The 24,425-nt window shown below is 37.8% G+C and overlaps 3 protein-coding genes across 3 annotated transcripts; 2 read left to right on the top strand and 1 right to left on the bottom strand.

Annotated features, from left to right (window-relative positions):
* The first annotated feature begins 174 nt into the window (after positions 1-174).
* On the top strand, positions 175-6,931 carry LOC117296818 (TIP41-like protein). The gene is made up of 7 exons (XM_033779883.1): positions 175-294; positions 1,988-2,125; positions 3,067-3,246; positions 3,803-3,893; positions 4,778-4,909; positions 5,625-5,720; positions 6,609-6,931. The coding sequence occupies exons 2-7, from the start codon at positions 2,013-2,015 to the stop codon at positions 6,777-6,779; spliced, it is 783 nt and encodes a 260-aa protein (XP_033635774.1). The 5' UTR covers positions 175-294; positions 1,988-2,012; the 3' UTR covers positions 6,780-6,931.
* A 4,184-nt stretch (positions 6,932-11,115) lies between these two features.
* Positions 11,116-16,835, bottom strand: LOC117296783. The gene is made up of 4 exons (XM_033779832.1): positions 16,589-16,835; positions 16,054-16,124; positions 13,994-14,167; positions 11,116-13,012 (listed from the first exon to the last, which is right to left on the bottom strand). Exons 1-4 carry the CDS (start codon positions 16,813-16,815, stop codon positions 12,630-12,632), a joined length of 855 nt encoding a protein of 284 aa, XP_033635723.1. The 5' UTR covers positions 16,816-16,835; the 3' UTR covers positions 11,116-12,629.
* A 185-nt stretch (positions 16,836-17,020) lies between these two features.
* LOC117296784 (25S rRNA (adenine(2142)-N(1))-methyltransferase-like) lies at positions 17,021-23,741 on the top strand. The gene is made up of 6 exons (XM_033779833.1): positions 17,021-17,102; positions 18,414-18,555; positions 18,974-19,093; positions 20,170-20,307; positions 21,079-21,207; positions 22,272-23,741. Exons 1-6 carry the CDS (start codon positions 17,053-17,055, stop codon positions 22,497-22,499), a joined length of 807 nt encoding a protein of 268 aa, XP_033635724.1. The 5' UTR covers positions 17,021-17,052; the 3' UTR covers positions 22,500-23,741.
* The last annotated feature ends 684 nt before the right edge of the window (positions 23,742-24,425 follow it).

The raw sequence follows: 24,425 nt of genomic DNA, 5'->3' as shown, positions 1-24,425 counted from the left end.
TTATCTCCAATTGAGAATGCGAGACCGTTTTCATAATGTTCTTACCAAGTATCCCCCCCCCCTTACAGAAGGGTATGTGTTAAAGAAGACGGGGACGATCGAGTATCAGTTGGCTTTTCGTGCAACGAGGTTGAAAAAATCCATTATCGAATACTGAACTGTGGATGAGGATTTGGCAAGTCAATGGTGGAATCTTCTCGTCTGCTTCTTGAGGCTGCTTCTGTTTCCATATCGTGTATTCTCTGATGATTTGGACTCACCGATACCTTTGTTAACATTTGTTTTTCTCAAAAGGTGCAGTACACATCGAATATCCTTTAATTCATGAATTGTGATAAATGGAAACTTTTATTTAAAATAAGAAATAGTGCCCCTGTAACCGCCTGTTTTTGTTTACTTTGTTGTAATTCTTATTTTTCTATTGTTTGTATTGATCAAGTAATTAGTTAGGAAGCCTAAAGTTATCATTATCATTAAGTTAAAGTTTACATGATCATTTGTAGCAGTTTGCCGGCTCTGTGCATAGTTAGAAGGTTAAAACTATAAATTATGGGAAAAGTTTCCGTATGGCACCACCACTTTAATATGAAATAATATAATAATAGTATCTATAATTATTTACCTCAATATGAGATATCCCTTTTTGTTTTTATTTATAATTAATTAATTCTTGCTCTGTTTGTGTATTTGTTTTTTTCATTTTTTCTCTGCATTTTTTGTGTACCTGGTAATGCGCAGTAGACTATATATATATAGGTAACTGCGCAATATAAATGTCCGTTTTATTATTATTAAAATGATTGAAATAGTGGTGGGGCCATACGAAAAGTTATCTAAATTATGAACTCTCACCCGACCCAGTCATAGTTACCAAAACCGTGAGCCCTCCATAAAGGGAGGGCACGCACTTGCAGTCACTGGGTGAGACTTCATAATTCAAGATAGACCCACTAGTGACTACTTTGATCATGGTGACACACCCCAAAAGTCTTAGCTTGTTTGTTACACCTTCTCTTTAGACCCACAAAACCATTGTCGCCCATGAACAACCCTGCACTAATGACAGCACTTATGTTCAAATACTCCGCTGTCAGACAAAAATAACATACACCTACGCGATCACTGCACCACACGCGATAACTGCACATGTCGTGTAGTCAGTCGCGAGTAAACATACAATTTGCACGACGCGCGCAATAGTGATATTTGACACATTGTCTGAGATCCGGGTACTAAGCTTATGTTTTTAGCATTTAGTGCCAAATATTATAAGCTGTTGCAAAGTTATGTAAAAGATTTTGTCGTAGGTCCGGACCTCCGACAAAATGTAGCAATGTTGGACAAGATTTTACATGGGACCCTGGACACTCTTAAAATTGTTGTCCTTTCACATGAGGTACATTTTGTAAAATTTTACAACCATGCTACAATTTAACTACGGACCCTTGCTATTGCTCTTGTGTGAAGGGGGCTTAAGCCATAGGCCCAGTTGAAATCCATCAGTCTCCTGGTTATTGACATGTTCTTTTTGGAACCACAATTGTTCAAAAGAGAGATTAACCTACATGGTGTTAGTGTTGGCTTACACAGCAGGCCTGCAATTTCATCTTTCAGAGGGCAAGGCCTGTTTTAGTTTGCAAAGGGCACTTTCAGTGGAAAATCTTAGTCTATTGGGAACTTTTGATGGGGCACCAATGCCAAGACCTGGGGCAGTAGAGGCCATGGCCAAGGCATGTCATAGTTAAACCACATTCTTTAGCAACAAAATAATGAAACACATTCCCCGGAGGGAGTTTTTAGTTGAATCAAACAGCTACAGTGATGACAAATCTGTTAATAATTATACACAAGATTATAATTACTTTTCAATCATTGATATATTGTACTTTCTTTATCAGATCTCTATCCTGAACTTTAAACTCATGAATATTTCCTGATTCGTGTTATTCTCTCATCAGCTATAACGGTTTCTTTTTACATTGTGCAGATCTAACACGTCCTTCTGAAGCAAAATGTCCGGGGTTGCTGCATCATTGCGATCTCCTAAAACAGAGACTTTTAATTTTGGTCCATGGACGATCACATCAGTTAAGGGGCACATTCTGAAGTCTGATCAGCTTGAGAGGTAATTGTTTTAAAACACTAATTCTGGGACTGTGACATTACTCTGGTTCAGTGTAGGATTCAGATCAATAATTTAATTTGATAGTCAAAAAAGTTGTTTATTACTGGAAGTTTGGAGCGTGTCGTGGCTGAGTGGTCTAGCACACCAGTTCTGATCAGCAGAGTGTGGGTTCGAGTCCTGGTCTTGACACTTGTGTTTTATACACAAAAAAAATCAGCATAAGTGCTTTGTCCTTCAGATGGCAGGCAGATCTTTTAGGTGTTGTGTAATAAACATCATTAGATATGGACTCGTGAAAAAGCTGTTCTGCACCAAATGTAGAATGACTCCAACAAAAGTTGGGACTGGGTCCATTCAGTATGTTACAGTTTGGACGGCCCAACTATTAATAATAATAAAAGGGTATTCATATAGCGCCTTATGCCAGGCCTCAAGGCGCTTTCCACTAAAATACAATATTTTAAAAACAACACTAAATAAAGAAAAGGCAGTCTAAACACCACAAAAAGGGTATAAAATTTAAACTGAACAAAATCACCAGGAGCAAACCATGATTAAATAGAGAGGTTACCAGCACCTCACCCTAACGCCAAGAACCTAAGCAACAACATACATAAAAATACTAAAAATATTTAAATACAATGACAACATTTAAATACAATAAAAAATAAAAAAGACGAGAAGTGCAAAAATCTATACAACAGAGAGGCAAAAACTATAGCTTGAGATTGCCTGGCACACAACATATGCTCTAACAGGTTTATTGCGCTGACACCATCACCAAGTACAAGGCCTGCACCTGGAATGAAGCTTTGGAAGTCAGGTTATTTAATAATAATAATAATAATAATAATAATAATAATAATTATAAGGTTATAATAAGGTTATTTATGGAGTTAATTAAATATTTTTAATTTCCTTGATTGTTTTCTGCTTTTTAGGTACCATCAGGAGCTGGAACTGCCCCAACTACCAGAGATGGTGTTTGGGGACAATGTGCTAAAGATTGAGAATTCTCAGGGGTTTGGTATCGAGTTCAATGCATTTGACTCCATGAAACAAGTTGATGCTCACAATGACCCCATCAAGGTTGCTGCAGCACAGAAGTGGCAAGAGGCAAGGTACAGTGTTGACATCAAAATGTGGCTATTATGTTTAGAGTGGAGGGGGGTTGATGGATGAGGGGATGTGTAGAAGAGGCTAGGGTTAGGTGAAAGAAACCAAAGTAGAATCTTGAACCAGTTTCAAATAAATAAAGAGGTGCTTTTGTTGCTTGAAAAGGTTTAGGTAAAGTTTTATAATATTAATAATAACCCGTTTTTATATAGCGCTTTTCACGACCGAGGGGTGTCTCAAAGTGCTTTTGACATTATAACCCCTGGTCATTGGGCATTAAATCATTCCTTCAACCATCTCAGCTCCCTGGGGAGTACACAGCCTGTGCGCAATATATGCGCTACTCGGCTAAACCAATTACAAGAACCATCTCTGCCCTCACAGGTACCCATTTACCCCTGGGTGTAGAGAAGCAATTATCGTTAAGTGTCGTGCTCATGGACACAAGTGTCACGACCGGGATTCAAAGCCACACTCTGCTGAACAGAAGCCCCAGAGCTTGAGTTCGGTGCTCTTATTTATCACGAATTAAGTGTTACATTTTGATTTGTTTATCTGTAGGAGTGATTGTGAATTCATCAACAAAGTTGTGAAGCCCTTTGATTGGACGTATACAACAGACTACAAGGGAACTCTACTTGGAAACCTTCAGGTACTGTTCATCAACATAAACTCTGTCTCATCAAGGTTTTTTTTAATAATAATTTGCCGTCTAAATCTTTTATGTGTATCAAAATCATGCTGATCAGTGTTATCTTGTCTTTGACTACTTTCAAACTTGGTTGTATTTCTAGAGAGATGATTAGGGAATGGCTCAGTGGTTTATTTCTCTGCTGTTCACCTCCTCAGACCACAGCTCGTAGTGGATTGGGTTTCCAGCATCACCCTGATAGCAAGGGTTTCCTTGTTTGTGGTTCTCCTCCTACATATAAAAACTGAACATTTCTGCATCATCTTTTTTAAATCATTATGTTATTGGCGCTTACACTGTTTGGATATGTAATGAAATTAAGTAATATCACACAGTGCTATCTATGATCATCCTGACTTGAATACAAATCCAGGCGTGGAATAACATGCTGGTCAGTGAGGCCGTGGCCTCTGCTGCCCCTGTTCTACGCCTTGGTGACCCTTCAAAAGTTTCATAGACTTTAAGATTGTTCAATGACAGTGCCCGTTGCAAAATGAAATTGGCCTTACCCTACTCAAAGATAAAATTTCAGGCCTGCAAGTCTGAACATAGCTGGCCCATTCAGCTGGAACATATTATTCATATTTTATATGAAATTTGTTTTAACTTGAGCTTGCACTTGCCTTGTTCTGCCTGGCAAACCAACTGCTCTATTCAATACTGCTTTAAGACATTACCATGTACCTGATAAAGGTGAATCAAATGGAGTCGCAAATATCTTCAGTCTAAAATTTAGGCATTTTAATTTGATTTAAAAAGTTTGGGGAATTGTTACAAATGCCACATTAACACAATTCTGTCATGGATCATCTAATTTTTCTTTATTCTTCATATGTACGATGCAGGTTTCACAATCGGAGCAAAAGATAGACATGGAGAAGCTGAAGGTACGGGAAAAGATCCATTTTTATGAGGAGATGACGCTGTTTGAAGATGAGCTTGCAGATAATGGGAGTGCATCACTTATTGTTAAAATGGTAAGATTCTCTAAAACAAATGTCACTTCTCACACAAACAATACCATCATTGCCGTAAACACAGACAAAAGAATCCTTGCTGGTTGCTGCTTTGCAAACCCAATCAGGCTCCTGCTGCAGGTGCTGCAGTGCACCTACAAACTTCTCAACCCTTTTCCATGATGCACTGGAAAAATTGCCTCTTCCGGGCGCCTTGTATAAGGCTGTGGACCACCCTTATTGAATGTTGTATTGTTTTAAGTTTCAGAAATAATGAAATTGCGCAACCCCGATTTTTAAATGTACCTTGGCAGTTTCCATTGTAGTTTAATACAAATTGCATCCCATTCCCAGATTATTAATGTAAATTTGGTTGTGATCGCTGGCTGCACAGCAGTTAAAGGGGGTATTGCTTCTGACTGGAGCCCACTTATAAGCTTACCCACTAACACAGATAAATATAACAAAATATGGAGATTGCCATTATAGGGCTAGATAGCTCAGTAAGTACAGCACCGACACATTAATCCGGGGGTCGTTGGTTCAAATCACCAACTTGTAATTTTTGCTTTCTTCAATTAAAAATTATTTAAAATTTACACCGTCAGTTTCTCTTCTGGCTTTTAACTAATACTTAACTTTGAATAATGCTCCAAACTTCACATTTTGACTGAGATCTTGCCACCCCCTCCCTTGTATGCTACTTACTTTCATTGTTTGAATTGTTGTTCCACAGCGAGTCATGCAGTCGTGTTTCTTCGTTCTGTTGAGATTTTTTCTACGGGTGGATGATGTTCTTGTAAGAATCAACGACACAAGAATCTTTCATGAGGTAAAACCATTTTGTTTCCAGCTTTCTTATGATTTGAAATTAAAAACTTTTTGGTGAGAATGATTTATTGTACATATAAATTTGTAATTGCTACTTGTAGATTTTGGTTAGTTTTCTGAGAAGTGTATTTCCTAGCTGCATATCAATTTCAGAAGTCACTGTTCGTCAGTTGGTTTTTGTGGTGCGTTATGGCCTATCAGTCTTGCGCATTTGACTCTAGTCCTGGTTGCTGAATTATTGGTGTGCGGGTACAATTCCCAGTGATGACACTCGTGTCATTGACCAAAAACCATAAACACTACTATTAATCCAGCCGTCGATTTCACCAAACTCTTCCTAACTTAGGATTGATCTAAGGACTTAGGACGAGTGAAGTTCCGTATCCAAAGACGTAGGACGCATTGAACCCATCCTACAAGTTAGAACGGGTCTCTCGTCCTAACTCGAGATAGGATTAATCCTAGCATTTTGTGAAATCGGCTGCAGGTGTATAAATGGGATACTGTGATGGTTGAGGTAGTATTTTGTTGGGTAACAGTGTCCTGAGGCTGATAAAAGCAGTTTGGGATTGTATGCTCCCAAAGGAGTTAAGAATGTAGTGAGGATTGGTCTTAAAGCATGCCTGATAAACAGGGATAATAAGACCTAGCTACTTGGATTATTATTATTATTTATTATTGTTGTTATTTTATTTGCCATAACAGTACAAAACAAAATACAAGACAATAAACCCCGAGATGGCAAATACATACTGTGATCCGTAGATATTTGCACTCTAAGTAAAGTGTTAATATTGTTATTAATATTAAGTTAACAAACGAAGGTAAGAAACTGAAAGTGTAGAACAAAATCTGCCAAAAACTGAGTTAAAATAATTGATCTTTGCAGGCTGGGGAGAGTTACATACTACGTGAATTCAGCACAAGGGAAAAAGGGATTCCAGAGCTGACGGTGGTACCATCTCTTTACTCCAATCCCACTGAGCTTGCGGAACATTTAGATATCACAGTACAACAATATGAAAGGATAGATTTCCCGGTCAACAATGCACAAACATGACATCTCTACATGTAAATAGTTTTTCTTCAAGGTGCAAATTTTGATTAAGAAGTGGAAGAAGTGGACTAACCTGTCTCTATCCTGGGCCCAATTTCAATGACTGCGTAAGCACCATTAAAGGCAGTGGACACTATTGGTAATTACTCAACATAATTATTAGCATAAAACCTTACTTGGTAATGAGTAATATGGAGAGGTTGGTAGTATAAAACATTGTGAGAAACGACTCCCTCTGAAATAGAGTAGTTTTCGAGAAAGAAGCAATTTTCCACGAATTTGATTTCTAGACCTCAGATTTAGAATTTGAGGTCTCGCAATCAAGCATCTGAAAGCACACAACTTCGTGTGACAAGGGTGTTTTTTCTTTCATTATTATCTCGCAACTTCGATGACCGATTGAGCTCAAATTTTCACAGGTTTGTTATTTTATGCATATGTTGAGATACAGCAAGTGAGAAGACTGGTCTTTGACAAATACCAATAGTGTCCAGTGTCTTTAAATTATTTTTACCAGAATAAGGGTACCAGCAAAAGTACCATGTCGCATGTACAATGTTGTGACTGGTATCCTGCTAATTTCTGCTTAGCAGAATATTGTTAAGCAATTTTTTTTACTTTTAAAGCACCTCTATGGAGTTGGGCCCAGCTGTTTGTAAGTGTGACGTAGTTCCACTGTAAGCCACACTCACTTCACACAGACTGGTTCTATCGACGATTGCAGCAAGGAAAATCATTGCATTGAGCTAGTTTTTATTTCCACAATTTCTGATACAAATCTGTAGATTTTGGAATTGCTTTTCACTGTATGATTTATTGAATTCTTCCATAATAGTTATAATAATACCCGTATTTATAACGTGCCTTTTGCCAAAGGATACAAAGCGCCAGGTATTATTACTGCAAGGAGTGGGACTACGTTTGACATATAAGACATAATCCTTAGCACAATGTAATGATTTACAAGGTGCTGTGGTGCAATATGCTGCCAATCCAGCCAGGAACACCGGGGCGAACCCCTTCTCTTTTTTATTAAAGTGCAGTGGGTTCTTTTACATGCATTTACACAACACATGGGACCAACAGCTTACGTCCCATCCGAAGGACGAAGCAATGGTTAAGTGTCTTGCTTAAGGATACAAGTGTCACGGATGGGGATTTGAACCCACACTTTGCTGATCAGAAACACCAGAGTTTGAATTTGGTTCTCTTAACCTTTCGGCCACGACACTTAAAGAAAGAGTGCTAAAAGTCCCAAGGAAATAATTCCCTTTTTTGTTTACCAGGGCAACATTTTAAACTAAATGTAGTACCTGTATGTAGGTAATTTCAGCTTTATTTTGTCTTATTGTTAAGGTTTTACAATTGTTTTTATAAGTTTGTTCGTTAAAAAATGACTGTTTTGTATAATTGTATGTGTTTAATTGCAGAGAATTCCTGAATGAATCAATGAAAAGAAACGTTAAATATTTAATTTAATATTAGCTTGTTTTATTTGCTTGTCTATTGCTTATAACCAACACATAGCAATCAGTGACAGTCAATTAAAACACTGAACAAAAACATTTATGCTAAAAAAAAAAAAGAAATTACTGGAGTGATTTGTGTATATTCTGAGTTGTGTATTGAGACAGTTTCTAAATAGCAGGTGCCACAAATTAACCTTATCATTCTCCAGTACCTTTTAACAATGGAAGGCCTGACACTTCATGGAGGCGACTGCCATGCTTCTGGGCCCAATTTCATAAAGCTGCTTAAGCAGAAAATATTGCATACCATTTTTCTGCTTAGCAAAACTAAGCAGGATACCAGCTACATTTTGTTCATATGACATGGTATTTTAGCGGGTAACACTATTCTGGTAAGCACAATTGTGTTGTCCTAAACAAATCGTTATGCTTAAGCAACTCTATGAAATTGGGGCCTGGTCATTGCCATGGTGCCCCTTCGCCCTTTGTGTTCCAGTAGAAACGTACATTTCCCACATTGAGGTGCCCTTGCAAGAGTGAAGCATCATGCCTGCAATGATAATACACTGCATTGCTGTGGATAATTCGCCCTCATCTCTTAGAACTTGGTTGTTCTTTGTACATAAGCATAACCTTCAAAAATTCCTGCATTATAATAAAATATAAATTAAACAGTGCAGGTATAGCTAGGACCCAGTAATATACAAAGCATTTAAATTCAACCTCTGAAGTTATTTCCTTTTTTTGTTGAAAAAAGAAAAGAAATCATTATTAGTTTGGATGAAACTATCAGACATCGATCTAGAAAACTTGTGCATTTACTGTATTTAAGGACATAAAGAGAAACAGCTACAATATTACAATTTTTTTTTTTAATACTTATATTAAACCTACTTGTGGGGCACTTTTGACAGCTGGGCCCGATTTCATAGAGCTGCTTAAAGCACAAAAAGTAGTTAATTGCAACAAAATAATGCTTACAAGAATGAGGCTACCAGCTAAACTACCAGCTCATGCTAAGCAGACATTTTCTAGCAATATTTTCTGCATTTAAGCAGCTCCATAAGCAGCTTTCCTTTTACCTCCTCGACTAACACGTCGGCCATTTATGGGGGTCAAAATTTTGACTCCCATAAATGGCCGACCGTGTTAGTTCGCACAGTAGAAGAAAAACCACACAATGTCGAAGCAAACTTGTGTGGATCATTGTATTCTACTTTTAAAACATCTTTCCAACCATATGCATTATATAAAAAACGGTTACAAACGCTTTTGTTTTGACCAACTCGTCCGATCCAAGGCAACGTGTTACTTTAAACAATACTATAAAAACAACTCCAGTTGATTGGTTGTTTTCAGGTGGCAATTATAAAAACAATTTATGGAAAGCTTAAATCGCACATTTGTACTCTGTGCAAAGCCCTGTATGTTAATCATAATGCCAACAGGCAACAAAGATATTGTATTGCGTCCATGAAGGACTAAGATTCATGTCTGCTTGGCAAATGTTTCTTCCAACTTCAAAAACTCTCTAAGCTAAAAAATGTATTTACAAGAATGTACATTCCTTTTTGTAAGCATGAATACTGTTTTTGTTTTTAGCCATTACTTGTCTGTTCTTTTGTTACAATTGTGTGCATTTGGTACAAAAGGTTTGCTTTATTATTTACACAATTTTTTACTAAAGATAGGATTTAGTGTTTATCGTTATTCGTTCCTGTTTTGCAGCCATATTTAAAATGTTTTTGACTTGCTTTTAGTAACCAGATATTTTTAAAGAATTATTGTTCATTATGATAATGTGTCAAAACCATCAGATTTAATCATTGAAATTGGACTAATGTCAGGATAGTATATACGCCTCTCTTAATATTTATGCATGACGTCATAATTCTTACCCAAAATGAGGCTATGGGCGCACGTCCCCCATCACTTGCAGTGGCTGCGCCCATCGCCTCGTTTTGAATTAGCATTGTGCGTACCTCATGCATAAATATTAAGAGAGGCGTATTTCCCAAAAATCTAAATTTCAACAGTCATAGCAGTAGCCACCAGTTTGGTTCATGGCCATAATATGCAGTTTACTAAACTGTGGTTAGGTTAGCAGATTTAGCAGTTGACAAAACACTGTGGAAAAATGAAAAATGCTTAAAGATCATTAGGCTAGCACACTCAATGTGAAACTTCACTGTTAACACCATCTTAAAGCAAGTCCCTTGCATCTGTGCAAGTGGGATTGCCAAAGTACCCTTTTAAAATATTCAACCATTTTGGTTTGGCTCTTTACAATGGGATGGTTGCTTTGACCCGTGAAGAGTCAAGTTTAAGACCTACCCCACTCTTAAGCCATGTCAGACCTTTATCATGGTGTGGCCATCTTGATTTTCTCCCATTCATATCAATGTAACCAAACCAAGGCTGGAAGGAAAAACAGTCGGGTTTCTTTGTATACAATAAATTTTAGTATTCATTGCTGGTGTTGGGTACAAGGAACATGACTAAGATGGTGACAGTATGATAAAGGTCAACAACCCAGGACAAATAGGAAGACCCCCTAGGCTAAACCCTCTTTTTACAAAGCAAATCATTCTTGCAATTCAATGACAGAAACATGTACAATCATTTATGACAAAAAAAACGTTGTAGCTGCCTACCAGGGCCCAATTTCATAGCGCTGCTTAACGTTAAGCAAATTTTCATGCTTACTGTAGCAGAAAAATTTACTAAGGTGCAAGCATATTTCACAGGTTAGCAGAAAAATAAGCCGACCATATTGTGCGTTCACCATGGATTTGCGTTGTGGCGTCATTTATTTTCGTGCAGTAAGCACCGGAAGGTTAGCATGCCTTTTCTTGTGCTTACGATTAGCAGCGCTATGAAAAGGAAATCGCACAGTAAGCACCAAAATCGGCCGCTAAGCAGCGCTATGAAATTGGGCCCAGATACACACAAGGAATATAAATGCTAACGATGATAACAAACAATTAGTATCACATGTTAAAACAACAAACAATCACAAAATTATTTAAAATGTCATGGGAAGGTATCACATTTATATTATCATCTAAATTTAAAATAACTTTGCGGTTACATTTTTAAAATGACAACAGTATAAGACTATAAACAAATTAAATTGGGATGAAAGAAACAATTGCATATTTGACACACTTCTTGTACCTTAACTGCAACAACCTGTAATGAAATTTTTTACACAAAGCCACATATAAAATACTCACTTTTAGTTGACTTGATCCCATTTGGCACGACTAACAGGTGTATATAGATAAGATACAAAAGTTCATTTCTCATATCATTGAATGAATTTCATGAAAAAAAACTTTCCCCATCAAATTTGTCAAGATAAGTTAGATGTAGTGTTGATAAAAAATCAAACTCCATGAGGCCACAAAATAAAAAGTTAATTTAGCAAATGTTTCAAGCTGGAATGCTTAAAACCCTCAAATGAGACTAAGCCATTTGCGAGTTAGATTTGAATAATGTCTGGTACAATGACTTTCTTTGTCACAATGTACCACTCGAATTTGAATTCCTCAGACTACAGAGACAGTTGCTATGTCACATGGTTCGTGGCAAGCTTTTGAATAACAACCTCCAGATGAGCAAATCCTGGTGACATCCATAAATTGTGAGGGGGTGTTCACTGTCACTTACATAACTAAGCAAAAGCTTGCCCCAAATCACGTGTCTTAGCAACTGTCTCGATAGTCTGCGGAATTCGAATTTAAGTGGTAGCTTGTGATCAGGCAAGTCATTGTACCAGAAAATATTCAAATATAACACGCAAATGGCTCATTGGGACAAACGTAACTCTGCTACGTTGTCAGCACATGGTGACAAGTTATTTTCCGTAGCTTAAAAGGGTTTGTTTTGCATTTATTTTCAATGAATTCTTTATCCGAGTGTGTTGTTTACCTGGCCATGTATTGCCTGGGCAAATTTAAGTTAATTTTGTTTACTTAAATTATTAATTTCTATCATTAGGTTCATCTTCCATTGACAATTGAAAGACAACTAACAGACTGGTTTTGTACACAAAAGATGCTGGCAGAGTTTTGTCCTGCCCTTTCTAACCAAACCAATGTCCCACCCCCTTAGGATGTGCATCTTGGTTTAGCTTATGACTCGGTGTCTTATGGCTAATGAGCTGACCGGTGTCTATAGTGGTTAAGACAATGGAAACATTGGAATATATCATCATGTGCTGACAATATGTGCCTTTAAGGTGAAGAAACAAGCCAAAGTGTGTGTAACTCAAATGAGAAATTGGCTGGTTCCCTAAAACAAAACCTTATAAGCAAACTGTTCTACTTAGCAATTTTATGTGCTTAGATTGGCCCATTTGTAAAAGTATGTTGAGAAAGACTCATGTGTTTCCTGGTAACTTCTGGGGTAAATTTTGGGACATATTTTGGGACATATTTTGGGACATATTTTGGGACATATTTGGGGACATATTTGTTGGCAGTATGTTCTTGGGTATGTTTTGATGCTGTACTTTTTGTGGTACGCTCATTGGGCGGGGGCAAGTCTGCTGGCGCATGAAGTCAGTCTTGGTCTTGTAGTAGTCTGTCTGAGCTTTCATGAGCTCCATTTTGACGATGTGCTCCTTGATCATGATGGTCAGTTTCCTCTTGCGGTATTCGTCAATGGTTCCAGTTGGTGATGTAGCTCTCCGCTTCATAGGACGCTGCTTTATGTCTTTATTATGAGACAGGGCTGCTGGCGCTGAAGATGTTGATGGGATACCTAATGCAGGAACAAACAATTACCAAAACAAATCACGGATATTGCATGGTGAAGTATCATTTAAAAATATAGCATGGTGAATCAATACAACACAGCTCCTGGCTATTTATCCTCTTGCCTGTCTCTCCATCGGCCTGGGCGCTCAAGTCTACGCTCAGCATCCGACACTACTCGCCTCATGGAACCTAACTCAATCAAGCTTCTTCAGTCGGCCTCAAGTCGCACATTCTCACATTTTGCTTCACACACCTGGAATGCACTCTCCTCCTCAATCAGGAAATCCGACTCTCTTCGAACATTTAAGAAGTGTATCAAACATTCTCTATATCCTATCTAATGCGCTGCGTTCTTGACGTAGTGGCGCTATATAAATACCCTATATGTATGTATGTATGTATGTATGTATGTATGTATGGGAGTATGCTGTTGATGGGCTTGCCAGGAACTTATATCATTGACTAGCTAGCAGGACCAGGTTGCTTGTCATTTCACAAGTCCATTACCTTTTTCTCTAGTTTATACTTTGCATTAAATAGGGATTCTTTTTACCACTTAACTAGCCAGGCGGATCACTTGGAACGAATTGTGACTGGAACCTCAGGTTTTGTAACTGCCATTTGGGCAGCTGTTGAGGGAGAATTCTGACAGTTGGATGAAAGTTTCAAGTTGGTTCCACAAGATTTGATTTATTATTTATTTATTTATTCATTCTGGTTGTGACCCCAAGATTCTCAGGATATGAACATTTTCACCGTACTTAGCTGAGAACCTCATTGAAAGAAGACAAGGAAGGAAGTTTCCGCTTTAAGATGTGGGAGGAAAACCCCAGAGAATTATCCCAGGGAAAACCCCAGCAATCAGACAGGGACTGAAAACCAAATCCACATAGTGCCCCATGTAGGATTCAAACCAGGGTCCTAGAGGTGGAAAGCAAGGAAAGACACCACTTCGCAAATAACCGATTGTTTTGAGATGGCTTACCATTTGGTGATTCTTGAGTGTTGTCTTTCTGCATGTTGTGATCACCGCATTCATCGGCTGAGGATTTGTCATTTAGACTAGCCACAGTCGATTCAATCATCTCTTGTGTCTCAGTTATATTCATTAGAGCTGGTAGAGGGCCTTCCATTAACCCTGTGTTCCTCCTGAAGCGAACTAAAATGAATCAAGAGTATCATGTTGATTAGATTATGATTAGATTTAGTCATCATGGTGAAATTCAGACCTGTATTTTCTATTTTAACAGAAACCTTGTTTGACTTTTGAATCCCTCTGTACCCATACTACATACATCTATAAGACATCTTTTCAGCTACTTGTCAAGGCCTGTTCAGCATCTAGACAAGAGTGCAGCTGCCAACGGTGGATGGCTTCTGTACTCATTGGGTGCCAATTACTTACAAACATGCCTATTCTGGATCCATCTATCCGTTTTTTAAATTGCGCCCTCTATTGGCAACAAGTTCTTTCATTCAACGAATCACGTTTTATCAATTTTCCGTCAAAAGTTTGTTCCGACATTTTCACACTTTGTGACTAGTTTAATCCATCCCAATCTACTGCCTTCTCAGATAACGCCTACGAGAAGCATTGCCTGTAAGTTTATAGCTTTCCTTGCCTTGTTTTTGGACTTCAAAGGGTGTTTTTGTGGGTATTTAGGCCTCGTTAATTCATGGGATTTGTGTATACATTTAGCTTACATATCGTTTCTGGTTAAGGGGATATGCATGTGGGTTTTTACTGCACGGGTCACGCCCAATTTTCCATTTGTGTGAGGTCTAGTTCTGTGTATTATTGCATTTTAGCTTCAGCATTCTTTTAGCCATTCGTTACAACATGTAGTCATTATAGTTTTTCTATTCTTGTATTACAGTTTTACTCCTTGTTCATCACTGACGTCATATACCCCCAGCTTGAATAAATCACTACAGGAGCTTGGAGGCTATTTCCTGACTCTCATGTCGATTATTAATGGAGTTTGGCTGGCTGTCTAATTTTGGTTTCAAACACCTCAAGGAGGACAGTACAATGCCTACTCGCATCTTATATCTGATGGCCTCCATGAACTGCTCCAAGGTGGGTAGCCTGATGATGTCTTAAAGACACTGGACACTATTGGTAATTGTCAAAGACCAGTCTTCTCACTTGGTTGATCTCAACATATGCATAAAATAACAAATCAGTGAAAATTTGAGCTCAATTGGTCATCAAAGTTGCGAGATATATAATGAAAGAAAAAACATCCTTGTCACACAAAGTTGTGTGCTTTTAGATGCTTGATTTCGAGACCTCAAATTCTAAATCTGAGGTCTCAAAATCAAATTCGTGGAAAATTACTTCTTTCTCGACAACTACGTCACTTCAGAGGGAGCTGTTTCTCACAATGTTTTATACTGTCAACCTCTCCACGTTACTCGTCACCAAGAAAGGTTTTATGCTAATTTTGAGTAATTACAATTTTTTTTGCACATTCCATTAAGAGTCCCCTACCATGGACTATAATTAACTCGTCCCACAATTTACAATTGTCGTCATTTGTCAGTTTTAAAGAGCTAATTGACTAGGACAAGGTGGTTCTTTATCATTTTGCGATGCAGTAAGAAGAGAATCTGTTCACTACTAAACCTCCTACTAACTCTATGGTAGATTGTGGAGCTGTTCTGTCCTAACTTTAGAATCCCCCAAACTTTAGTTGGGATGATTCTTTTAAGTTGGACGGAACAAAGCCAATTGTCTCACCATGGAGATAGGTAGGATTGGCTTCATGATCCAAAACCGTTTGTACACTTCACTGGTCACGCATGGTTCATTACACTTTGATTACATTGGTAAAACTATGAAGTGTGTAGAAAGCCAAGGCAAAGTGTACGGAATGGATTTTTGATGGTTTAAATAATACATATTGTGTTAATACAGGGTTTCTAAGCGCTGAAACAAAAAAAGTAATTAACTATAATGACCATAAAAAAAGTCCATAGAACTAGAAATAAGAATCGAAGGTTTAATAAAAAAATTCCTGTTTGCTGAAAAGAACATCTCACCAGCTTGGATTAAGTTGCGATGTCGATCTTTACATTGCTGTACGGTCTTCAGATTAGTGTCTCCCGAAAATCTACGCAAAAGTATAAAGAAACAACAATTATTAATAAAAGGATATGATCATTTAATTATAAATTTTTCAATTTAGACCTAATAATTTCTTGCACATGTGAATGCCGTATATTTCTTTATTAATATTTATTAAAAATAAGGACGACATCAGAATTGTGTACGCATTGGTTATAAAATAATTATTTTACATATTTCTGGTAATGAAACCACTGATGCCCCATATCATAGGATGCCTCATAAAAATGATTTTGACAGAAGAATTGCTACTGACTGCTTGAATCAAACCATTAAAATAAAATAAAAAATTAAAAATTTGGTCATCCAATTCCAAGTACCTCTTAATTCTAAAGCAACTTTCCACATTTGTTTTACCAATATTTGACAGACCAGTTCATAAACAAAAATGAGTAAAAAATAGAGTTAAATGGAGTAAACAAAGGCACAAGAAACAAACTGAGCACTCACGCATTGACACAGTCCCGTATACGTTCCCACGCTGCAAGCTTTTGCTGCCTGTTCGGCACGCCTTGAGTACGCATTGTACCGTCCAGTATGTTTTTTTCTGTTGCAAAGGCGGTCGCAAGTGCCACATCCATTGTCGAAGTAAAGGGCGACGCTTTCCGTTTTGCCAGAGCTTCACTGGAAGTTAAGCTTTCATTTTCAATCATGTCGATGTCTGCCCGTTGTTCCATTATTCGTTGCAATTTGTTAGCAGACGACAGACCAAAAAGTTGATGAAATACTGCTTATTTTTTTGTGCTAAGTGCTTACGAATTTGTTGATTGTTTAGCGAAAAATTAAGCAATGGTTAATCTGTTAGAGCGCCCTCTTTGACCTATGAACTGAAATGCAATATGGCAGCGCCCATTGGCAGAATGATTTGCTGAAATTAAAAAATAGCTCCGTTACAAGTGTCAAAAACTCAGTTCATGATGAAACCAAAACGCAAAAAGCAAAGACCAGTCACTGAAGATTCAATGTAAGTAATTGACAAGTGTATTTCCCAGCCTAAGTACGTCTAACTTAGTGGCGAAAACGGAGGAGGGTTACGTTATCGTTATCGCAACTAAATGCTCGCCCCCAACAAATTCGCCCCCCCGCAAAGTCGCCCCCCCCTGACCGGCTCGCCCTCGGAGTTTTACAAAGTCGCCCCCGACAATGTCGCCCCCCTGTCTGTGTGTGGTGACAATGTGGAACCCTGTCTGTGTGACAATAACGGCCCCTGTCTGTGTGACAATGTCGCCTTTAGGTTGTAAAAAGTCGCCCCCTAGCTTAGCTAGCAAAGTCGCCCCAGATGTTATTTAGTTTGGAAAATAATTTCCTTTTCCTTCCTCCATGGGAGCAAACTCTAATAAAGTTTAATGATGGAACATTAGTAGATTTCAGAATTAAACTAACATATTTTTTTTGAAATTAATTTAAGAAATGGTTTTAACACTAGCTATACACATTGACAATTTTGTTTATTAATTAATTTTGTTTTCAACCCAAGTAGAAAAGTTTCTGTATGGCGCCACCGCTTTTCATTAGATATGAAATAATATAGTCTACCTCAATGAGATACCCCTTTTTGTAAAAATGAGTGAAAAAGTGGTGGCGCCATACGGTTATCCACCTGAGTATATTTAAACTATAAAATTTGTGCATACTTGGTTTTAATATCATTACACTACTTTTCTTAAATATTATTAAGTTATTTTGGGGCAAGGCTAATTAAACATTGACAATCATTTGAATTTAAGTTAATAAATTTAGTTATTTGTTGACATTTTTTACCCAAACACACACTAAACATAAAGGCTAAGTTAAACCACATTACCATAATTTTCCGAACTAAATTACATCTGAGGGCGACTTTGCTAGGGGGCGACTTTGCTAGGGGGCAATTTTGTCAGGGGGTGCACTGTCAGGGGGCGACATTATCTGGGGGCGACTTTGTAAAGTCCCGGGGGCGAGCCAGTCAGGGGGCGACTTTGCAGGGTGTGACTTTGTTGGGGCGAGCTTGCTAGGGGGCGAGATGACCAGCTGGGTATTAACCTGTTCATCATCCTTGTGAATGAAAACAACAATGGGGAGTGAGTGCTATGGGCAAATGGCAGCTCAGGGCAGTATGATCCCCAGAGAGCTGAAAAAAAATTATTTAAAAACAGGAGTGTTCCCATGGCACTAAATGTAAAGCGCATTGAGACGTAATGATATTATAAGAACTACAATTACAAACAACTACAACAAGTAGCAGTACAACTACCGGTAGTTATTTTTTAAGTATTTAAATATTCTCTTTTAATAGGCGAAAAACTCGAAAGAACGACAAAGTAATTTCTACGCTTCACACATTCAACAAAGAAATTGAAAAGATCCAAGACCATCGGCAACAAAAGAAGTCCAGCAATTTTCAGAAGTTTAATATCCTGAAGAAACAGATAGAACAGGTATGTGCTTGTTTAGTTTGTTTTCTTAATTTCTTAAGATTGCCTCTAGGTTTCACTTGGCTGTGCTTACAATATTGTATACAGGCTACTGTTTCACTAGCTTTCAAACAATTTTGTTTTATCAATTTTGTTTCGATTGTAAATATTTTTTTCTCCTAAACCAATTGTTATGTCTCCCTTTTCTAATTTTGTTCTTCTTTTTAAGTTGTGTTCTCTGTAAATTTTCCTGAAATTGGATAATAAGCCATTAATGAATGAATGAATGAATGAATGAATGAATGAGGGATCAGATGATGTTTCTACTGGTAGTCTATTTTTATCAATTATTTTGTATATTACACATCAAATATAAAATTATTTGCCATGGGTATACTGTTTAATTATAATATGCACAATGTTGTTTAAATTTCTTCATCAGCTTGGAGGGTTGGATGCATACCAGATTGCATCTAAACAGGGAGAAGCTCGCCATGGTAACCTCAACACAGCCAAATGGGTTCTTCAGAAGTTAAAAGAGCACAACATAAGAGTGGAAAAGGTTTCTAGTTCTCTTTGATATTTTTGTGTAATGATAAAACGGTCAACCCTACTGCTGTTGATCATCCACTGTGATTTTGAATGAAACATAAACTAGCCACCCTGCAAAATGACACCATGTAAAGAATATTTCTACATGCATATACTACACAGTCAACCCTCCTACTGTCTGATCATTCCATATCATCAACTGTGGTTTTGAATGATAGATAAACTATGCTAGTATACAAATATTGACTGCTTCGAGTGCTATGGTTAAAACTATGACTCCCGAGGTGATCCCAGGAGCGTTCTATTTTCCCGAGGCGAAGCCGAGGGAAAATAGAAAGGCGAAGCCGAGGGAAAATAGAACGGTCCGGGGATCACTGAGGGAGTCATAGTTTTAACCATTGCACGAGTGAAAGCCGTCAATATTTGTTTTATAACACCCCAAACATTTCTAAATACTGTACTAGTAAGTTACAGACCTGAATGCTTCAATCCACGGACGACGCGAATACAGATTGCGAAAACTTTTACTGTGCTGCATGTAGTGCATGTAATCCGAAATGGTCTTTCGGACTAGCGCACGGCAAACCGATGCACTATCACAAGGCCGTTGTCTAGTAAAACTAAGACATATCATGTGACGCGCTCTAAACCATTGAAAAGGCAGAATATTGGTAAGGGGTGTTATAAACTGCAATACGATACCATGTGATGAATGCATATAATGTTTGACCGTTCTGTTTATGTGTTACTTAAATGTGGACACAATGAAAGGACTTGAAATACTGTGTGAACCTTTTTACTACATTGAAAGATATATGTTTTTTTCTAAAGTGCACAGAACCAATGAATGTCCACAGAGTGTATGCAACACAGAGCTGTGTGTGCACAGCTGTGCAACTGTACAGCTTTCAATCCATGCAGTTGAATGGTTTCATTTGGTTGGTCATCCTGCTAGAAAATTGTACCAGGAGTAGGAGGGTTAGGGTTAAGAAAGACATCTCATAACTCCTGAACAAGTTATATAAACTATTTGTTTGAATATTTAGGTTGTGCTTTTAAACTCATCTTTAATGTGTTTTATGTCAGGGACATAAGTTCAAGCTTCTGGATGTTGGTGCCTTGGACTACAACTATAGTCAGCAAAAGAAATGGATTGATTGTTCACCAATTGATTTGAACCCTCAGAATAGTTGTGTGATAAAAGCAGACTTCTTCACATTCCAGGTAAATGTACAACTAACTGGCCCCGGGGAAACAAAATTGTAAACAAAATCTCTTTGCTCAGTTGTTAAAGATCCACAAAGCAGTTGAGTGTGTTTTCTCTGCCCAGTTGAGTGTGGGGCAGTTTGTCTTTCTTGCCAGTCATTTGTGTGGCTTGGCATGGCTGAGCAAATAAGAACACCACACTCAAGCTCTGTTGTTTCTGATCAGCAGAGTGTGGGTTCAAGTCCTGGTTGTGTCCTTAAGCAAGTAACCATTTTTGCTGCGTCATTCGATGGGACGTAAAGCCATAGGTCCTGTGTTTTGTGTAATGCATGTAAAATAACCCAGTGCATTATCGTAGAAAGAAGGGGTTCGCCCTGGTGTTCCTAGTTTGGTCTGCAGCATAATGCGCTACAGCACCTTGTAACCATGGGGTTATTCAAAGGAATAGGTATCATATTGCAAAAACGTAGCTCTGCATACCTTGCAGGAAAAAAATACTGAGAACTTCGACATGCGTATTTAGTATGATACAGCACTATATAAGAAATCAGTATTATTATCATTATTCTCAGTTGCTGCCACGCTTTATATTCACCTACAACCAAGGAAAGGGCAAATTTGAAGAAGCTTAACTCCTTGACCTCTATCAGTCTAGAGGTGTAGATTGGATCAAATTGTTTATTGTGTAGTACCAGAGTTTGGGTTTAACCAAAGCTGAGAGGTCAAAACTACAGTCCTTAAGTGTTGCATTTCAGTAATTCTTTGTTTTTGTACATCTTGTGATTGTAGAATGATGACCCAGTCCAGTTTGACATCATCATACTTAGCTTGGTTCTTAACTTTGTTGGCTTGCCGGAAAGACGGGGTGACATGCTGAAAAAGTGCTGTGCTATATGTAAACCCAAGGGATACCTCTTTGTAAGTTGCGTAATAGAATCGTATATAAACATTACATTCGTTGGAGTTAATTGTCGCAGACTATAACCACAAAGTGTAATATGGACTATACGATTCAGATGGCGAAGCCCAGTGAAATGGAAATGCCAAATTTTGTGTGACAATGCACATACAAAAAGCATTCAATACTTGTTTTATACAACTTGTCCTTGTCATTTGATATTTTTTCACCAAAAACACAAAACAGACACAGAAACTCGTCCACCCAACACTCTGAAAATTCTTTCAAAACAAATCTGAACAACATGGGTGACTCCATGAAGACACCCGCCATGACGTAACCTTGTCTTGTTTGGTCACATGACAGGGAGTAAGTATTTTGGGAACAATCCTGCATAGCTTCCAAATCCAATAGTTATCCATATTGGACTTCAATATTAGGTTGTGGTGCGTTTTCTACCAATCAAATGACAACAATACTGACAATAATACCGTGGCCCCAATTTCATAGAGCTGCTTTATTTCATTACCAAAATTGGTTGGTAACTTTATTTTTGTCAGTCTAATTTTTTGTGCTCAGCTACTTTTGTGGGCTTTAGATGAAAATGGACCAATATTGTATTAAAGGCAGCGGACACTATTGGTAATTACTCAAATTAATTATTAGCATAAAACCTTTCTCGGTGACGAGTAATGGGGAGAGGTTGATGGTATAAAACATTGTGAGAAACGGCTCCCTCTGAAGTGCCATAGTTTTTGAGAAAGAAGTAATTTGCCACGAATTTGCTTTCGAGAGCTCAGATTTAGAACTCGAGGTCTCGAAATCAACCATCTAAATGCACACAACTTAGTGTGACATGGGTGTTTTATTCTTTCATTATTATCTCCCAAGTTCAATGACCAATTGAGCTCAAATTTTAACAGGTTTGTTATTTTATGCATATGTTGAGATACACCAACTGTGAAGGCTAATCTTTGACAATTACCAATATAGTGTCCACTGCCTTTAAGAGAACAGTAAACCTTTGTAAAATTTGTTTGTTTCCCTTAATCATGTTTTGTTTTGTTGCCTCTTTAAACCCCAGGTGGTTCTACCCCTCGCCTGCTTGGAGAATTCTCGCTACATGGGCCATGACCTCCTTAATGACATCTTAGAAAGTCTCGGCTTCACTCTCATAACGTCCCATAACAGTAGGAAGCTAAGCTTCAAGATGTACCAATATACAGGGGAAACTGGAAAAAGGAAAACTTTCCCCAAAACTCTCATCCGGAATGGGATTAAGTGTAATAATTTTAGTATTACCTTGAGCTGATGACAAGGAATGATGAGCTTGAGGAAATAGTGATTACTGCTTCACACATTTCTGCTAAGCAATACTTTTCATTGTCAAGCATTTTTTTTTATAGGGGGGCCTTAACATGGTTTTAGGAAATTTGGCTTTACGCGTAAGGAAAACCCTATTCTTCAATACTGTAAAAATAACACTGTGTGGATGTGTGTAAGTCCACAGTGTTTCAAGTCCCTACATTATGTTAATTTTTTTGTTCTCGGGTCCACACTTTGTATGTAGCTTTCAAACATGGACGGGGGTGAAATTCAAACCCACGCTCCGATTACTCGTCCAACTATGTGATCTAGTATAATGTGTAGTAATGCTATGGACGTTTGAATTGTGATGGTTTTTAAAAGATCAGTCAATGAGAAAACAACTCAAAACTATTTATGTTATGATCAGAACAGACTGATTCTTTTAACAGTCACTATAGACCATGTGACCTGTGTCACCAGCCTGGACTTCCTGTAGGCCAATTTGTGCACAATTCAAGGACAGAACACATTGAGTCTGAAAGTGTATTGAGATTGCCCTGTCCGATTTATCAACTTTTGATGCTAAGAAAGGGCCATATCTCAAAACTTGTTCAGCAGATTTTGTGTTGTTTATAAACAAGAGTTATATATAACTTTTGAAATTATGTGGAAATTATAACGCAAACTTCAAAGTTTCTCAAAGTGCAGTATTTGGACTGCCGGGAAATGCCCTGGAATGTAGGCTACCGTTCAAGGTCAATATTTTGTTACAAGAGAGATCATGTCCATGGTATTGCCACAAACCCCACTTAATTGGTTTGAAGTGGTCAAGATAATTGGTAATGTACTCTAAAAAAAATTATTTATCTAAGTAAATGAATTGCTACAGGAAACTGAGATGTATTACCAGACCAAACCACATAACTCAAGCAGGAAATCACATCCACAGAATTATAGCTCAGATGTTCTTTCCATTTTCTGAACAGTAAATATTAAACTACATTGGGCCTTTTGAATATCTGATATTTCTCTTATTTCATCCTCCTGAAACAATTATTCCACATTTATAAATACCACAGACAGTTTACTCATTCTGATTGGTCAAGAGGAGATTTGAAATGTGCATTAGAGACATGGTAACAAGTGTTCAAGATAAGTCAATGGCTAAGTTCCCTGTCGGTTAAACGTTACATTATTTTACATAATGATGCAATAAATATGACAATATTGATCAATAAAAGTTGCAGTTTTGTGTGTGCACAATGATATTGTGATTTATACTATGATGTTGTTATACTTGGCAATCAATTTCAAAAGTGTTTTACCAGAACATGAAAAAAGGAAATAAAACAGTTAATATTGATCCTTCTGATTAGAATGATTGAATATAATAATGTTTATTTCCTGAATAAATTAGTTCACAAAGCAGGATAGAAATTTGCAAAGCGCAGACAAATCGGTGGAGGAAGAAATTATCTGCAAATATGGCATGCAATAACTGCTTAAATTCGCAAATATTATCAGGGATTAAAATTTCAACATTTTTAGAAATGTTGAAATAATGTGCTGAATAAATGATAACCCTGTCGTAGCACCCCAATCGGACCTTCCCCTCCCTAACCCCGGGAGGCCCTATAATTTCATTATTTGGTTTTATATAACACCCAAGCAGATCCTTGCCATTTGATTGGAGGATTGTCCGTCACGTGATAGCAAATAAAAGTACCATTGCACGCTGAGTCACTCGCCGTGCTTTTTCGTTCCATCCGAAAAGTACCATTGCACGCTGGCACGCTGCCAGCGTGCAATGGTACTTTTCGGATGGAACGAAAAAGCTGAGTAAAAACATCACTGCGTGCGCGTGTCTTTGGTAACGCAGCAGGTGTTACTGCAAGAAAGCATAGTAAAATTACTAGCATTCGGCTTCTAC

The sequence above is a fragment of the Asterias rubens genome, chromosome 11, assembly GCF_902459465.1.
Source record: "Asterias rubens chromosome 11, eAstRub1.3, whole genome shotgun sequence".
Lineage (NCBI taxonomy): Eukaryota > Metazoa > Echinodermata > Asteroidea > Forcipulatida > Asteriidae > Asterias > Asterias rubens.
The sequence above is the reverse complement of the archived record's forward strand: the minus strand, read 5'-3'. Positions and strand labels throughout refer to the sequence as shown.

Bases quoted from the DNA above. Each gene is read 5' to 3' on its own strand.
- LOC117296818 (XM_033779883.1), top strand. From the start codon at position 2,013: ATGTCCGGGGTTGCTGCATCATTGCGATCTCCTAAAACAGAGACTTTT. The intron at 2,126-3,066 runs GTAATTGTTTTA...TCTGCTTTTTAG, and splicing joins AAGTCTGATCAGCTTGAGAG to GTACCATCAGGAGCTGGAAC. The intron at 4,910-5,624 runs GTAAGATTCTCT...GTTGTTCCACAG, and splicing joins CATCACTTATTGTTAAAATG to CGAGTCATGCAGTCGTGTTT.
- LOC117296783 (XM_033779832.1), bottom strand. From the start codon at position 16,815: ATGGAACAACGGGCAGACATCGACATGATTGAAAATGAAAGCTTAACT. The intron at 14,168-16,053 runs GTGAGATGTTCT...GATTCATTTTAG, and splicing joins TCGCAACTTAATCCAAGCTG to TTCGCTTCAGGAGGAACACA. The intron at 13,013-13,993 runs GTAAGCCATCTC...TTCCTGCATTAG, and splicing joins CACTCAAGAATCACCAAATG to GTATCCCATCAACATCTTCA.
- LOC117296784 (XM_033779833.1), top strand. From the start codon at position 17,053: ATGATGAAACCAAAACGCAAAAAGCAAAGACCAGTCACTGAAGATTCA. The intron at 20,308-21,078 runs GTAAATGTACAA...TTGTGATTGTAG, and splicing joins CAGACTTCTTCACATTCCAG to AATGATGACCCAGTCCAGTT. The intron at 21,208-22,271 runs GTAAGTTGCGTA...TTTAAACCCCAG, and splicing joins AACCCAAGGGATACCTCTTT to GTGGTTCTACCCCTCGCCTG.